Consider the following 17,579-nt stretch of genomic DNA (forward strand, 5'->3'; position numbering starts at 1 on the left):
CCCTCACCTCATGTTATTGGCTGAAAGGCCTCAGATGGGCGGGGTTGGCCATGGGGTTGGGGAGGGCAGGGGGCGGGGAGGAGGAGGAAGGCGCTGGCGGGCAGTGATGGCGGCGGGTGATGGGGACGTGAAGCTAGGCACCCTGGGGAGTGGCAGTGAGAGCAGCAGCGACGGCAGCAGCGAGAACCCGGGCGGCGCGGGAGCGGCAGCAGACGGGGGCGGCTGGGCAGCAGCGGCATTGGCGCTTTTGACGGGGGGCGGGGAGATGCTGCTGAACGTGGCGCTGGTGGCGCTGGTGCTGCTGGGGGCCTACCGGCTGTGGGTGCGCTGGGGGAGACGGGGTTTGGGCGCTGGGGCCGGAGCTGGCGAGGAGAGTCCCGCTGCTTCTCTGCCTCGTATGAAGAAGCGGGACTTCAGCTTGGAGCAGCTGCGCCAGTACGACGGGTCCCGCACCCCGCGCATCCTGCTCGCGGTCAATGGGAAAGTCTTCGACGTGACCAAAGGCAGCAAGTTCTACGGCCCGGGTGAGAAAGAGTTGGAAGGGGAGGGGGAGCATCTCTTGTAGGTCAAGTGTGACCCCCTTCTGATGGGGACTAGGGGGGCTGGGCACCAGGTTGGTTTGCCCAGCCTTCTTGACGTCTGAACCCCTGTGCCCTGATTGCTGTACCTGGGACGGCCCGCCCCACACACACCCCCAGCAGCGGGCACTTACAGCTTTCCCCCTTCCCCTGAAGTCGGGTTTCCGTGTTGCCTCAGGAACCAGCTCTCAGCTTTCATCTACCCATTCCGTTTCTCCATGAAGCCTTTTCTTGTGCAGAATTTTCCAAAATCCTTTTAGTTGTCCCCTGTCAAGCTGGCCCACAACCTTTCCTGAGCTTTCTGATTCCAGGGATGGGTGGGAGCTGGAGGGAGGGGAGATGCCTAAAGTACTGACCCGAAGTTGTAGGCCAGGTAATTCCAGCTTTCCTTTCTTTACTCTTTTTAGCCACTGATCTCCCTTTTCCTTCTACCATTCCCCATAAGGTTTAGGTACGTGTATGTTTAGGTACACGTAGTTCCAAGTCCCCACCGTTTAGGTTGTCTGAGCATATAAGCAGCACCTCAGATTATTTTTTTAAAAACCAGTTTTAGTATGGAGTCGCTGTCCAAGATTAACCATGTATGTAGGATGAAGAGAAACCAGAATGTAGACCTTAATAAAGACTGGCAAGGGTATTCTTCCTGAGTTTTGGAGGTGAAGCTCAAATACCCAGCAGGCGGGCCTGTCTGCTTTCTTTCTTTCTTTCTTTTTTTTTTTTTTTTGATAGTAGGAAGGCAAGTATTCAAATACAGGTTGATAATGACTTACTGTGTTTTCACTGAGCAGAAAAAACTTAGAAGAGTTATAAATCCACACCCCAGTGCACGGTTTCTGCAAGTTAAAGGTTTTTAGAACTTTGCTTTCAGAGAACCGTGTGTGTAGGGTCATTGGGTTAGAAACCCTTCTTTTTCAATGTAGTTACAGGGTACATTTCAGATTATGCTAATAAACTTCAGTTCAGACTCATGGAACCTGTTGGTGTACAATAAAATTGAGCAACGTTGTACATCTGGTTATGTAGTAATTTAAGCTTTAAAAAAAAGTGACTACAATAAAAAATAAGTAATAAAATTAGGGACCTAGAGTGACCTGTTCTTTGAAAGAGTACATTCAAGCCTTAAAGTGAAGGGGGTTGGCAATCTAAAAACAAGTTGGTTTCCTTCTTGATTTAATCTGTTAGTACAGGAGATTTATTGGCACTTGCAAATATATACTTTTGATTTCAGTACTTGATGGCTGGAATATATTTTAGAAGTGCTTTGGTTTTTTAAGTGGAATAGGAATAAGAAATTGGAGATTTTATGCCTTGAACTATTTAATTGCTTAGTTGCTTGTATTTTTGTGTGTATATCTACATTGAATTTAACCAAATCATAGGTAGCTTATAAAGTATTTGCTTCTGGTTACGCAAATATGAAAAACAGATGTCTACCTACATAAATTGGCTAAAACGGTTAATACTTTTTCTTAAGAGTATGAGGGACAAGAGAATAGGGCCAAAGTAAAGCAATTAAATGGACAGACCAAATTAAATGGTTATTTTTTTTTTAAATCAAGGATTTACACAGTACTTTGTACCTGAAGTTTTTTCCTCATTAATATTAAAAGGTGTATGCAGTAATTAGAAATTGTGTACAGTTTTAGATTTTTAATATAGAGCTTACCCAACTAAAAGATCTGCTTTTGTAGCCCCTGTCTAAACTGAAAATGAAACAAAGTATTAGTGCAAAGAAGTATATTAGTCCTCCCACATCATACCTTGCCACTATCTGCAGATAGCTAGGAAAAGCTGTCCTGGACATAGTTTAGCAGCCTCTGGTGTCAAATGTTCTGCAACAGAAATTAAAAATTAAGAGTCATAGATATAATGTAGATAGCCTTTGTGTAGCTTGAGCATTAAGGGGCTTCTCAGATAACACAGAGAAATCAGTTTTAGGTTGACTTCTACCAGTTCCCAGGTCCTGATGAACAGCCTAGGGGTAATCAGTTATTTTATTCTAAGTATTTATTGCTCAACCTAGTAGAGATGTTTGGAATGTTGTATTATTGAAAGGAACCATGAAAGTAGACAGATCATCTATGAGCTTGGAATATGTTGACATTTCACATTAATAGACGTAGCACTTTTTCCAAAAATCTTGAAGCCAAATTTCTAGCTATGAAACAGAAGTTTAGTTTGGGTTTTAATTTTTATTTTCACCCTCAAGTCAGCTGAGCACTTTGAAGCAATCTTAGCCTGACAGTCTTAGAGCTAAGGAACCAGAAAACCTAATTTCTGTACCTAACCAATATCTACTCCCACTTCACAATAACAGTTTTAGAGTTAAATATTGTTTTGTGAGTTTTTTTCTGTGTTGAAGATACTGTTTTTTTAGTTATTTTTAAAGTTCAGGTTTTTAAAAAAATTAAACATTGACAGTTTAGTGGAGTAAACACATGTTGGCAGACAGTTGGCATTAACTACATTTGTCAGCATTAAATTTAGTAACAGTGCAGGCACTTGGCCAGCATGTGAGGAAAGTGGTCATGTAAGAAACAATGAATATGGGAGGAGAAAGAAAGTAAGATTTGTTTAGCACCTACTACATCAAATCCATTAATTTGTCATCTCCACAGTGCTTCAGTGAAGTTAGTAAGTATTCTTCCCCTCAGATGGGGAGTCTGAGGTACATACATGGCATTCAAATATAGGTGCAATTGACCACAAAGCCTATCTGTACTATTTCAGGTAAACTACATTCTGGGATAAACTTGTAGGGTTTATCCGAGGGTCCCATAAGGATCTAAAACCTCAAAGAAACACACTTTCTTGGCTGTATGTTTTGCTCTCCAATATGGTAGCCACAAGCCACATGTGGCTTTTTAATTTTAAGCTAATTAAAATTAAATATAATTAAAATTGAGTTCCTCCATCACACTAGTCACAGTTCCACTCAGTAGCCACGTGGCTACCATATTAGTGCACTTTATAGATTGTTTCCATCTTACCGAAGAGTTCTTTTCAACAGCATTGAGTCTAGAGGTCAAGGGAGAAGGAGGAAGAAACTCCATTTATTGAGCTTATTATCTCACTTAATTTTCAAACAGCCCTAGGAGATAAGTCATGGTCCCATTTTACAAATGTGGAAACTGAAACTCCAGGAGGTTTTGCTCAAAATCACTTACTTAGTGGCAAAGCTAGAAACCAAACAGTATAACTGACTTCATAGGCCATCCCTTCCCATTGTACCACAACAAAATATAATTTCGCACATTTCTAGAGTCAGAGTAGGAAGACTGAAATAGATAGTATAATTTTTGAGTAACTTGATTTAATATTATTATAGTGAAATTCTACCAGAATAGTGTTTTTGTTTATTCTTTAGAATGGCAAATAATTATACAGTTGTATAATTTGTATAATAGTTTGTTTATAATAGTTTATCCTGCATTCCAAAAATTTAAATATATAGTGTCCCCCTTATTCCTTGTAGCATTTTCTTTGACACAGACCAAAGCTGCATTTTCTCCAACTTCCCTTTAAATTCCACTGGAAAAGAAAGTCATATATAAAATGAAAGGGGGCACATGTACCTTTCAAGTGATTTTCCTCCGTTTTTAAATTGTATCTTCAATATGTTACCTTTTATTTATAGTTTGTAAAATTATAGTTGGAGCAAGAGTTGCAGCATGTTGACTAGGCCCAACCTGACCTCTTCCTTTGTGGATATCCTAATCGTACTACCCAGCTATCATTCCAGCTATTTGCTTTGAAGCCAAGTGGGTTTGTTTGAGCTAATGGCGATACATATCCATTACTTTTCAGAAAAATAAAAGATCAGCTAAGTTTTCTGATGAATTTCGATACTCTGCTCAAATTTATACTAGTTATTTCTATAATACCTACCCTGAGTTCAGCATCATGCCATTATTTTTAATCTTTGAAGGAATTGCATTTGTGTTAAATACTAAGTATAAAAGGATAGCTGAAAGCCCATATGCTACCAGAATATGTTATTCATGATGGAAGAAAATAGATAATTTAGTAACATCTAGAGTTAGCCATTCATATTCTTTTAATAATTCTTTCAACAGTCTGTGACATAGTCCACTCCTCCCCTCTGTACCCGTGACAGACATCACTAATAACCTCTATACCCTTAGAACCTGCATCATCTCAAGATAGCTAAGATAGGATTTCATCTCTATTTTAAATACTAAAAAGGAATTGCCTGGATTTCAATACAATGTTACTTAAATAAGATACTGTGAAAAGTGAGTTAACTGAGTTTCAAAACAGTTGGGTTCCTATCTGTGTGGAAATTTAGGAAAACAGACAATAGGCTAGCATTCAGTATATAACTATGATTTATATTTAAATATTCTATGAAAGAAATGAATAGGATGTGTAATAGAGGGTAAAAAAAAAAGGACTTTATTTAGAATAGGTGGTTAAGAAAGGTGCTTTATTTATATTAGTTTGTCAAGAAAAGAGGATTGATATTTAAGCAAAAACCTAAAGGAGTCAGCCATACAAAGATTGGGTGTGAGAATGTTTTGATGCCATCTAGCACTAGATCTAGAACTGATCATATCGTGTTAATTAGCAGAGAAAGAAACACCCTTAAACTTTACTGATTTTGAGATTTGACTTCAGCCTTCATTTGATTAGTATTACCTCAGTGTTTCTTTTTCTATCCTTTTTCTTTAAAGGTTTGTTTTTTTAATTTTTTTAATGTTTTTATTTCTGAGAGAGAGAGAGAGAGACAGCATAAGCAGGGGAGGGTCAGAGAGAGAAGGATACACAGAATTCCTAAGCAGGCTTCAGGCTCTGAGCTGTCAGCACAGAGCCTGACGCAGGGCTCGAACCCATGAACCGTGAGATCATGACCTGAGCTGAAGTCGGACGCTTAACTGACTGAGCCACCCAGGCACCCCTTTCTATCCTTTTTCCACCAATCTGTGGTATGTTTTATTATTTCTCTATAGAGAACATATAACCACATTTTCCATTGGTTTTACTATCAACACTGTCTTTAAACAGCTTAATCAGTTTATATGTTTTATCATTACTGGTATATTTAGATTTATTTCTACCATCTTATTTAGTAACTTATCTTTGGCAGATGTTTCTCTGCTTCTTTTTATCTACTTTTTTCCTTCACAAATTGATTTTTTTAATTCTTCCACTTTTTCTCCCTACTTATTTGGATATATTCTATTACCATTCTTTTGGTGATTTCGTCAGAGTTTTTGCTATAGACACTATCCTTCTGAAGAACATAGGATTGTTAGCCAAACATTCTTTGCGAAGTAAAAAACTCTATTTAAGTTATTTTACTGCTATTTGAGAGAATATTATTTAATAAATATACAAAACTACCATGCATACAAATGTGGATGGTGTCTCTTGCGGTTGTGTAGTATACAGCCATATGTTGTGGCCCTGGTTTAGAAAGCTTTCACTCTAGGGGTACCTGGGTGGCTCAGTACGTTGAGCATCCGACTTTAACTCAGTTCATGATCTCATAATTCTTGAGTTCAAGCCCCACATTGGAACTCTCTGCTGTCAGTTCTCCCTCCTCTGCCCCTTATTTGCTTGTGTGTGTGTGTGTGCACACTCTCTCTCTTTCTCTCAAAAATAATAAAAACAAAAACATTTAGAAAATTTTCACTCTAGTCCCTCCCTCACCCTGTTTTCTATTTCTTTTAGACTTGTAGTTCCACCATATTTTTTTTCAGACTCTTCCCCCAAATTTATTAAAGTATTACCTTTTTTAAAAATTGTCAACCCTCATTTAAATTTACCAGCAAGTTAGCATTTTCTTGTGTCTTATTCCTTTGTTCAGGGTTCAGCTTTCATTTTAGTGAGGTATGTCCTGTAGGTTTTTCATTGATAGAAAAAAAAATTCTGTGTCCATATGCCCTTATTCAGGAATAATAGTATAGGTTTAGTATATAAAATTGTAGATTGACTGTTTTTTCTCAGATCTTCAATAATATTATGCCACTGTCTTCTACTTCTCTTTATGTCTGTTTTTGGTTTATTGTATTCCTTTGATTAATCTGTTTTCCCCTTTGTCTTTGGAGTACTGCTCTTTTACTAGGATTTGTCAAGGTGGAGATTTGATTTTTTGTTTTTTAACATGTGCCAGACTCTACTAAAATGTGAGGATGTGTGTCATTGATTTATTTTTAAAAATTTGAACTCATTACCTCTTCAATTATTGCTTCCCCATTCTTTATTCATTCCTCTGGAAGTCTTAGTAGGTACACCTTTGCTTTTCATTCTGTCCTTCACGTCTCTTAATCTTTCCTCATGTTGCATCTCTTAATTGCTTAAAAATTTTAGACAAACATACTAAAGTTCTTTAATCTGTTTATATTATTCTGGAGATGCCAGTTCTTGTACCTTGTATGTTCTCACTCCTCCGTGTAGTTTATAATTTTTACTGCAAAAACTTGTCTGCAGCAATTATGGTTTTGTTTCTTGGGGTATTTTTTTCTATGGTATTCCTTAAGCCAACTATATTTTTTGTTAGGTAATACATAGTCAAAATAAAAAAACTTAAAGGATATTAACAAATATATAAGTTGTTTCCAATCTTTTGTTAATACATAGTGCTCCTATAAATATTGATGTACATGTCCTTTTACACATGTGAGTAAATTTATAAAGTAAATTCCTAGGGGGAGCTTGGGTGGCTCAAACATTAAGCATTTGACTTCAGCTCTGGTCATAATCTCGGGGTTCATGAGTTCAAGCCCTGCATCAGGCTCCGTGCTGACAGCTCGGAGCCTGGAACCTGCTTCACATTCTGTGTCTGCCTCTCTCTTTGCCCCTTCCCCACTCATGCTCTGTGTCTCTCTCTTCAAAAATATATAAACATTTAACATATTTTTAAAAAAGGAACATCATAGAAGTAAAATTACTGAGACTAAGGTTACAGGATATTTTTGATTTGGGTACTTTATTTCTGAATTGCCCTGCATATAAATTGGACCAATTTATACTTCATGGAAATGTCTATTTCTCACCCCTTTGCCAAAAATGCGATATTAAACTCCTTGGTCTTTGTCGATCTGAGAAGCTAAAATGGTATCTCAATATTGTTTTAATTTACATTTCTGTTTTTTAGTGAGGTTGGATACCTTCAGAATGTTGAGTTATTTATGTTTCCTTTCCCACAAATTAGCTGTTCATATATTCTTTGCTACAGTTTTTCAGTCATGGTGTTGGTTTTTTCCTAGAGATTTTAGGTGTTTTTTAAAAAGTTTTTTAAATGAATTTTAGCTGCAAACATTTTTCTAGTTTATTTGTCTTTATATTTTATTTATGGTGTCTTTCTAAACCACACAGAAATTTTGGGTTTTATGTATTCAAATTTATCTTCTTTCTATGACTGCTGAGTTTTTTTTATCACAAGTTACTAAAAGGTTTTTTTGCACCAAAAAGATTATTTTTAAAAATATGTAGTTTTTAAAAATACTTTTATGGTTTGGGTTTTTTATTTCCATTTGGAATTTACTTTAAGATGTGAAATAAAGATTTTTTTTTTCTTTTTACAGAAGGCTATGCAGTTACCCCAACACTGTTCATAGAATAATTATTTTTTTCCCCAACACTTGCAGTATTACCTTTACTGTTCACTAAATTCCAGTAGCTAATTAAGTTCATGCTATTTTTTGACCTTAGAATTCTCATCCTATGGGGGCTGTGTAAACTCAGTCTCCACTCTTACATCCAGCACAGGTCTGGGGTTTTAATTTCTCAGTCTTCCCTGTCCCCACCCTAAGCCATAAGCAAGGGCCAAGGCCACTAAGCTCAACCCACAGTATTGTTGGCAGCCTTCTAGTTTGAATTTCAGAACCAAGATTGAGTTGGGGACAGTATTTTACCTGCCTAAAGTGGGAGGCCAAATTAGATACTTTCCCCATCTTATACCAATGCCTCTAAGATTTGCATAATGTTAAATGTTGGGTGAAGCCTCTAGAACCCAGTTATCTTGGCTTCTTGAGGGGTATTCTTTCATTTTCACCACACTGCCTTCTAAAAGTCTTGGGACTTCCTAAATCTAAGGATAAAAAAATAATATTTATTACTTGGATTTCTTCAAGTTATTTTTTTACATATTGCTTCATTTGTTTGTAGGGCCATTGTAATCTTATTTGGAATACATTATTCAATATCAAGTATAATTGGGTTTTTTTTAAGTTACTTTAGTAATCACAAAAGACTATTGTCAAAACAGGCCAGAAAACTAGGCTGTTTAATGAATTAAAGTTTGTCCCTGGGAGCTATGGTTTTTATGCCATGGAAATAACTGAAATATTCATTCTAGAATGTTCTCTTCTTCATTCTCATAATCCCAAAGTTATCTGTTAAGTATTTTAGATATGTACTTCTTCCTGAAATTTTGTTCATTATATTATTCTTTAAAACATTTTCTTACAGTGACCATATGTTTTTGCCTTTCCAAAAATATGTTACCCATTCTACCTGATTATATTAAAGTAAGCAGTTTCAAGATTCACTAATTAGTAGACATATTAAATTTTGAACTTAAAAAATATCTATGCCACAGGTTTTGTTAAGTCTTAAGGAATATTAATGAAATCTGCGTTCTAGTATAATGTCATTTTGATGTATTTAACATTATCTTTAAAAGAAGATTTATTTGGGGACACCTGGGTGGTTCAGTTGGTTAAGTGTCTGATTTCAGCTCAGGTCATGATCTCACAATTCATGGGTTCGAACCCCATGTCAGGCTCTGCTGACATCTCAGAGCCTGGAGCCTGCTTCAGATTCTGAGTCTCCCTTGCTTTCTGCCCCTTCCCTGCTCACGGGCATGCTCTCTCTCTTTCTCTCTCTCTCTCACTCTCTCTCTAAAATAAACATTAAAATTTTTTTAAAAAGATTTCTTTTTAAAATGATGTCCTAGAGGGGCGCCTGGGTGGCTTAGTCGGTTAAGCGTCCGACTTTCACTTAGGTCATGATCTCGCAGTTCGTGGGTTCGAGCCCCGCGTCAGGCTCTGTGCTGACTGCCAGCTCAGAGCCTGGAGCCTGTTTCAGTCTGTGACTCCCTCTCTCTCTGACCCTCCCCTGCTCATGCTGTCTCTCTCTCTCCTAGAAATAAATAAAACATTTTAAAAAAATAAAATAAAATAAAATAAAATAAAATGATGTCCTAGAATATTATGTAAGTATATTTAAGGGACACTGCTTTGTTTGAATTGCTGTTCATTTTTTATAGCAAGAATTTTCTTCATATTGCAAATCCACTGGGTTTGGTTTTTTTTAACTTTTATTCATTTTATTTTATTTATTTTTTTTATTTTTTTAATGTTTTGTATTTATTTCTAGGAGAGAGAGAGAGAGAGAGACAGCATGAACAGGAAAGGGTCAGAGAGAGAAGGAGTCACAGACTCCGAAACAGGCTCCAGGATCTGAGCTGGCAGTCAGCACAGAGCCCGACGTGGGGCTCGAACCCATGAACCGCGAGATCATGACCTAAGCGAAAGTTGGACGCTTAACCGACTAAGCCACCCAGGTGCCCCAACTTTTATTCATTTTAGAGAGACAGAACATGAGCAGGGGATGGGTAAAGAGAGAGGGAGACAGAAAATCCAAAGCAGGCTCCAGGCTCTGAGCTGTCAGCACAGAGCCCATCGCAGGGCTCAAACTTACTAGCTGTGAGATCATGACCTGAGATGAAGTCGTACACTTACCCGACTAAGCCATCTAGGCACCCCTGCAAATCCCCTTTTACATCAGCATTATATTATAGTCTTTAATAAAACAATAGCATATAATTCCCTTAGTTATTACTGAATGTTAATGTCAAAATGAGCCCTTAATAGTCAAAATAATATACGCTAGCTTCTATTTTTTTTTTTTTTTTTGTAAATTATACCTAAAGACTTAATACCATTTAAAACTTGTTTCCCTTGGGTAGTTCTGTGTTATTTTAGTATTATGGGTAGCTAATTATGGTTATCAAAATCTTGGAGTCAGTAACATTTATGTTTGTTGTGTAAAGGAGTAGTGGAATGGGAGGTATTTCTGGCTTGTCAGGTAATGCTTCTGGTTGTATCATAAATGCAGAGAAATGTACTTCAGTTAGACTGCACATCCTCCTTTCTCTGAGCAATCCTTCCAAATCCAATTCTATTTCTTAATGTTATATTCTTTATGATCTTACAGGAAAAACTAAACTGTTCCAAAAAGACCTTTTCATAAGTTAAATGCTTCCCGAGGGAAATCCAAAACTTGTGAAGAAGACAGCTTTAATATAGTTTAGAGAGTAAAAGAAGTATGTTAATCACTGAATTATTCTTTTCTATTCAAGAGTTAATAAAACATTTTGCCTAGAAATAGGATTGGTTTTATTAACTCTTGACTTAGTTCGCTCTAAGTCAGACATCTAAAACCAAAAAACAAACATGTTTTATGAAGTTTTGTTTTTACATTCATTTGGCATTGAGGTCTCGTTAAAAAAGTTGGCAGAGAATTTTATTAGAGAAGGCATTGGTATATCTTAATATACTCAGAGATAGAGGATTTTCTATTTTTATAATGATCTTTTCTTATGTCTTTTTTATAATTTAGGTAGGTTTTATGGTTTATACTCTTAAGTACTTTGAGGTACATTGACTTATGCAGGTCAGGAAGATAAATATTACAACAAAATGATAAGAAAAGCTGTTAATGTATATAGCTTTTTTGTTAATTCTCTTTCATTTTGATTTAATACATCTTCTAAAATATTTATTCCCCTGAAATTTTGTAATTAATGAAAGTGCTCCAGTTTTCACGTGTCATTCCATCTTCGGGTTTGTGCATCCTCTGTGTTTTCTGAAAATGTATTATGTTTGAGTAGTTAGAAAAGTGGAAATAGTACTTACAAAGTCCGTTGGTAATTTTAGGCAAGTCACTGAATGCCTCTGCTTCTGTTCTTCTGCCAGGTGAAGAGGGCAAAAATTGTTCCTTTTAGTTTGCAAGACATGAGAGAGTAAAGTAATATTGCTAGAAAATTCTTTAAATGGTTGACTATCATTTTACATTTGTAGTTCTTATAGCCCTGATCAGCATTATTTTTTCTTTCGTGTGACTTGCTGTTTTAAGTTTGTCAGCATTAAGGGAATGTATAATGTTTATAGATTACTTTTTCATCATCGTCATTTCTCAAGGAAAAACAAATCACACTGGTTCTGTCTGTCTCTCTATTTATCTATCACCTCCATCTCCGGAGAAACAGCTATTCCCACAAAGCATGTGGAGTTATGCAAGAAAAAACCCCACACATTGGGGCGCCTGGGTGGCTTAGTCGGTTAAGCGTCCGACTTTCGCTTAGGTCATGATCTCGCGGTTCGTGGGTTCGAGCCCCGCGTCGGGCTCTGTGCTGACTGCCAGCTCAGAGCCTGGAGCCTGTTTCAGTCTGTGACTCCCTCTCTCTCTGACCCTCCCCTGCTCACGCTGTCTCTCTCTCTCTCCTAGAAATAAATAAAAAATATTTAAAAAAAAAAAAAAGAAAAAACCCAACACAACTACTTTAAGATGGGGCCTACTTTCTTTTCTCTAGGAACTGTTCCTTAATTTTTTTAAAAAATTTTTTAATGCTTATTTTAGAGAGAGAGAGAGACCCGAGTGCGAGTGGGGGAGTGGCAGAGAGAAAGGCAGACACAGGATCGGAAGCAGGCTCCGGCTCAGAGCTGTCAGCACAGAGCCTTACATGGGACTCGCACCTATAAAGCATGAGATTATGACCTGAGCCGAAGTCAGACACTTAACCAACTAAGCTACCCCGGCTCCCCTTTTCTTGCCTAATTTTAAAAGGTAACATTGCTCTAAAATAATTAATTCCAATGTAAGGAAATAAAAATTTTCTGTGTAAATAGAAATAATACTGAATTTCTTTCTCTTAAATGGTTAATATCCTTTTCAGTGTCAGTTGAGATAATGGACAATAGTTTGAAGGTTATTCATGTTGGCCAGTTGTAAATAGTGTTCCATTTTCTTATATAGAAGACAAATTTAAAAGTGTAAATTGGTCACCTAATTACACTAATAGGAAAATGATTAAATTTTATATGCTGATAGAAAAATGATTAAATTTTACGTATATCCATTCAGTAAGAAAATATATAACCATTAAATGATGATTGTGAATGTCACCTAATATTAAGTAATAATATGGAGAATACTTATGAATAGGAAAAGCAGGATAAAAAAGTACTAGAAGAATTTTTATTATTTTCATGTTAATGTATTTGTACCTAATAATGCTTCTCACAGACTTTGGGAATGGCTCACTGCTGTCAGCACAAAAATAGTGCCATTCCTCCCTAAAGAGGGTAGTTCTTAATTCCTTGGACAAAATGCTAATCATTTTGTATCAATCAGAAGAACTGTTCCTTATAGCCATATCTCCTGTTTCCCAAGAGCTGTGACAAATGACAACCATTGTTTAATGACTTTTCATAGTTTTTATAGGTAATTTTGAGTACATTCTGGTAGTCTGATGATATTTTGAAAATGGGCCATATTTCTGGTAAAACCATTCAGCAAAGATCTGTTGAACACTGAACTAGTCACTGGAGGTGCAAAGATGACAGTCTCTGCTGTCATACAAGCTACTTTGGATTAGAATAAGAACATGTTTTAGATCCACAGTTCACTTGAATCTTTACCAAGTGCTTATCTAGTGGATATTGTTTTATTTTTAGATGCCACAATTAATTAACAGCAATCAGTAAAGCATTATCTCCCCTCAAACGAACGAGCTTCCAAACCTAACTACTTAAGTTTCCTCTTCTCCCTAATACCTTGTAGTCTTCAGCTTTGAATATAAGTTTTGAGGTATCTGAAATTTAAGTTTTAAATTTTTAGTGAAAAACTTAATTTTGTTCTAAAGGTAGATCTCCAAGAAGTTTCTTCTCATTATCTGGTATCTGTGTATGTTTTGAAATTACGGCTGTGTACCAAATATGAATCATTATGAGGTTTCTTTTATTTGACCTTTTCCTTTGAGACATTCTAAAATATTGTTAAGATTGGTGCATCTGGGTGATTCAGTTGGTTAAGTGCCCAACTTCAGCTCAGGTCATGATCTCACAGTTTGTGAGTTTTAGTCCTGCATCAGGCTCTCTACTGTCAGCTCAGAGCCTGCTTCAGATCCTCTGTCTCTGTCTCTCTCTGCTCCTACCCAGCTTATGCTTTCTCTCTCTCTCAAAACTAAATAAACATTAAAAATAATAATAATAAATAAAATATTGTTAAGGTAATGTCAATAATTTCTTTTTGTCCCCTAGCCGGTCCATATGGAATATTTGCTGGTAGGGATGCCTCCAGAGGACTGGCGACATTTTGCCTAGATAAAGATGCACTTAAAGATGAATATGATGATCTCTCAGACTTGAATGCTGTACAAATGGAGAGTGTTCGAGAATGGGAAATGCAGTTTAAAGGTACCTTCGTTTTCTTGGGTTCTTTGGAAATAATTAAATTTATGGCCAAAGAAAGTATATACTATTTCACATTCTTTAAGAGCCTAAGGATATGTTTTCATCACCATCATTATTTGGTGATAAAAATAGCAAAATTTTAAAATGATTGTTACATACTATTTAAAAATCTGTTTTTAAGACTTGTTACAAACTGTTAAGTGTAACAAATTGTGACACTTTAGTCTTATAAGGCTTTTTAATTAAGATATAGTATTTTTAAATATAGGCTTCTATTTAAATTGAATTGATGTGGATATTGATGCTATATTCTGAAATTATTTTATTGATCTTATTCTCAAAAAATGTCATTCCCCCTTTATTATACCCTCATGGCATCAGTTATTACCTCTTATATGACACTCCAGACAGCTATTTATGTGACCTATGCATCCCCTGGAAACAGTTCTGGCTTCTTGGCACTTGAACTGGTTCTACTGTATGAAGTAGTCCTCCTATCTTCTCCTCCTGGTTTGTCAGTTAATTCACTTAACATAGGTTCAAATTCCTGATCAAAAAAATGACTAAATATGTATCACCTTGGACTTTACAGTGTTCTAAATTAAGTACTGGTAACCTAAAACAGGCAATATTAACAAAGATGTAAGAAAAGAGTTTGATAGAAGAAAGAATAATGGTATGACTGGAGCCACACACTGAGTTTTCAAAGAATGCAGGATAATAAGTAAGAAATGACTTTGCATCTCATTTGGTTTATTTTCTTGGAGACTACTAGCATATGTCACATTTTCTCCCCAAGAATATTTTCTTGTTGGATCTACTTAGCATGATCTCTAAGTGATTCTGATGAAATGTCCTTGGTTAAGAACTGGTAGTATGGAACCCTCTTCCTGGTAAAGCACAATCCCAAGCTTTGTAAATTCCCTAATCCTGTTTTCTTCTGTTCAAGCCTTACATGAATACAAAGACCAGCCAAGGTGAGCAATAGGAACAATTTAGCCTATTTGATATAGTTTTAAAAGAGGTGAACACCTTCCCTGCAATGTAATGGAATAGTGAAACAAATTTGATCACTACTGATTTTCTTTTGATGTATTTTTCAGAAAAATATGATTATGTAGGCAGACTCCTAAAACCAGGGGAAGAACCATCAGAATATACAGATGAAGAAGATACCAAGGATCACAATAAACAGGATTGAACTTTGTAAACAACCAAAGTCAGGGGCCTTCAGAACTGCAATTCTTACTCCCTTTCACAGAATGTCCAGCGTCTTTGGGTTTGGTTCACCTGCTGCAAAAAACATTCAACAGATTGTATACAAGCTAAATGAGACTCACTTTGAAGATTTGAATACTAGACATTATTTATGCTGCCAACCTCATTTGTTGCAGTTGTTTGTAATGTCTGGTGGGGCTTCATCCTGAAAAGGAGGAAACAGGGACTTTTTTAAAGAGCAAGAAAGTCATGAGGTTACTATTCCCTCCCTCCCTCCTTCCCTTCCACCTATCCTTCCTTCTTTCCTTCCTTCCTTTCTTTTTCTTTTTTTAAATCAAAGACAACCAGACATGTATTTACTACTTAAGTGTACAAATCTCAGAAACAGCAAGAGATTCATGTGTTGTGTTTTTGTTACAGCTTTGAAGGAGGAGACCTAGGCAGGAGAGGTTGGGGGTGCATATCAATTTGAATAGTTTAGGTTACTGACACATTAAGATGTGAATTCTCAAAATTTTCTTTTTGGGTTTTGTCAGGGAAAAGGTAAAAACTCTTATTTCTAAGAAATCTTTGGAAATTAGGAGAAGGGATTTCAAGTGGATCTTAAGTCAAAGCTAATTCCCCAATAGTAAGATCATTTGAAAATAGGTTTTATCCCTTCCCTTCCCCTAGATCAAATCAATATTAATTGTGCCTTATTTTACTTACATAGACTTGAATTATTTTTAGGGAAAGCCCCTATGTGAATTCAGAAGTCACTACAAGCAGCATTGAGACTGAAGTTGGAATATTCTGTTGACTGCAAAACCTTGATGTCATTCTGTGTATATAGAATGTAAAAGGAGTATTCAGTGTTACTGCCACATATGTTAATATACACAAACTACTTAATTAGCATTGTAATGGCCAAATGCATTCCCTCATGCTTTTTCTCTTTTAAAAAAAAATTGAAAATCAAATCAACAACTTTGTCCCCCAACAGCTGCCTAATTTTAGGAGTCTGACCCTCACATCTCATTGGTGTGGGTGCATGGGGCCGTAGTATGGATGTTGTATGGGTGCGTCTGAATGTGTGAGAGCGCCTTGGAAAGGACTCTGCAGATACTGTAAATACCAGTACCATTTTAATAAAGCATGTACAATAAACCAAAATAAGCTTGAGTTGGACTTTATATACAAACTGTAAGCCAGTGCGTTATGATATGATAGTTAGGACTGTACATTTGATTCAAGATAAGGAAAAATCTTGGAAATGAAAAGCAGCACTGGTTAACCAAGTTGTACACATTGTACCACATTCACTGTAACTTTAGGAAGAAATTCCACTTTGTGGAACATTCTCAAGAGATCTGAAATTATTCAGGTAAGAATTGATATATAAAAATGTACATATTTTGACTTTATATTTTGATGCTAACTGATTATACTAGAAGAAATAGCACCCAGGTGATAGTTATTGAACACAAAATAATAAAGGATATTACACTGATAAGTACTGAATTCTTCTATTCAATTGAAAAAACCCGTATGAAAAGCCCTACATATCCTGCATATGTCAGTTAATTGATTTCATGAGGAATATTTAGGTTCTTGGCTACACCAAAAATAATTTAACAAGTCTTCTGTTAAAGTCACCAAGTTAAAGAAGTGACTTATTCTGCTTTATGAGTATAGCATATGCAAAAGCCATCAAAAAAAGGGAAATTTAAATTGCAATAATAAGCTAAAGTATGAAAAATACTGCATTCTATTCAGTCTTGGAATGTGTTATAGAAATTATCTTCAGCCAAATCTTTGCTGAAGACTGGTTGTAAAGACTGAAGAATATTGGTTAAATGCTTTGTGTGTTTTTATGTAAAATATTTTCTAAAATTTGTTAACATGTCCTCTGTAGTAAACATAAATATGAATCATTTGAACCTAAAGTTCAGAAATCTGCACTTGTGAATAGAGAAACCCTAAATACCCATGCAGTAAAATTATACAGTCTGTTAAGAAAATTGAGTAATTTTGTGTTTTGGACTTGAAATAAACTGTGTTCTATAGACAATTCCTCAATTTTAGTTGAATGTTTCTCATTTTCAGGTAGTTTGCTGGGTAGCTTTGAAGTAAGGGGATGGAAGCTGTGGTGGTATTTTTGCTGCTGTTTTCCCCTTAGACTCTATTTCCCTAACTTTGCTGACGATTAGAAGCACATAAGTGCTTAAAATACAAATCCTTGGTATTTTAATCCTGAGCCATAATTGGAAGAAAGAATGGGTCTCAGACTGTTTTGTTTTGTTTTTAATTTTATTTTAGAGAGGGAGCACGAGCAGGGGAGAGGGACAGAGGAAAGGAG

At 36.3% G+C, this 17,579-nt stretch overlaps 1 protein-coding gene across 1 annotated transcript; it reads left to right on the forward strand.

Annotated features, from left to right (window-relative positions):
* The first annotated feature begins 80 nt into the window (after nucleotides 1-80).
* Nucleotides 81-17,294, forward strand: PGRMC2 (progesterone receptor membrane component 2). Its single transcript, XM_039256251.1, has 3 exons — nucleotides 81-524; nucleotides 13,871-14,026; nucleotides 15,127-17,294. Exons 1-3 carry the CDS (start codon nucleotides 107-109, stop codon nucleotides 15,222-15,224), a joined length of 672 nt encoding a protein of 223 aa, XP_039112182.1. The 5' UTR covers nucleotides 81-106; the 3' UTR covers nucleotides 15,225-17,294.
* Nucleotides 17,295-17,579: the final 285 nt, after the last annotated feature.

This window comes from Hyaena hyaena, unplaced genomic scaffold (assembly GCF_003009895.1).
Source record: "Hyaena hyaena isolate Hyena2069 unplaced genomic scaffold, ASM300989v1 scaffold_563, whole genome shotgun sequence".
Lineage (NCBI taxonomy): Eukaryota > Metazoa > Chordata > Mammalia > Carnivora > Hyaenidae > Hyaena > Hyaena hyaena.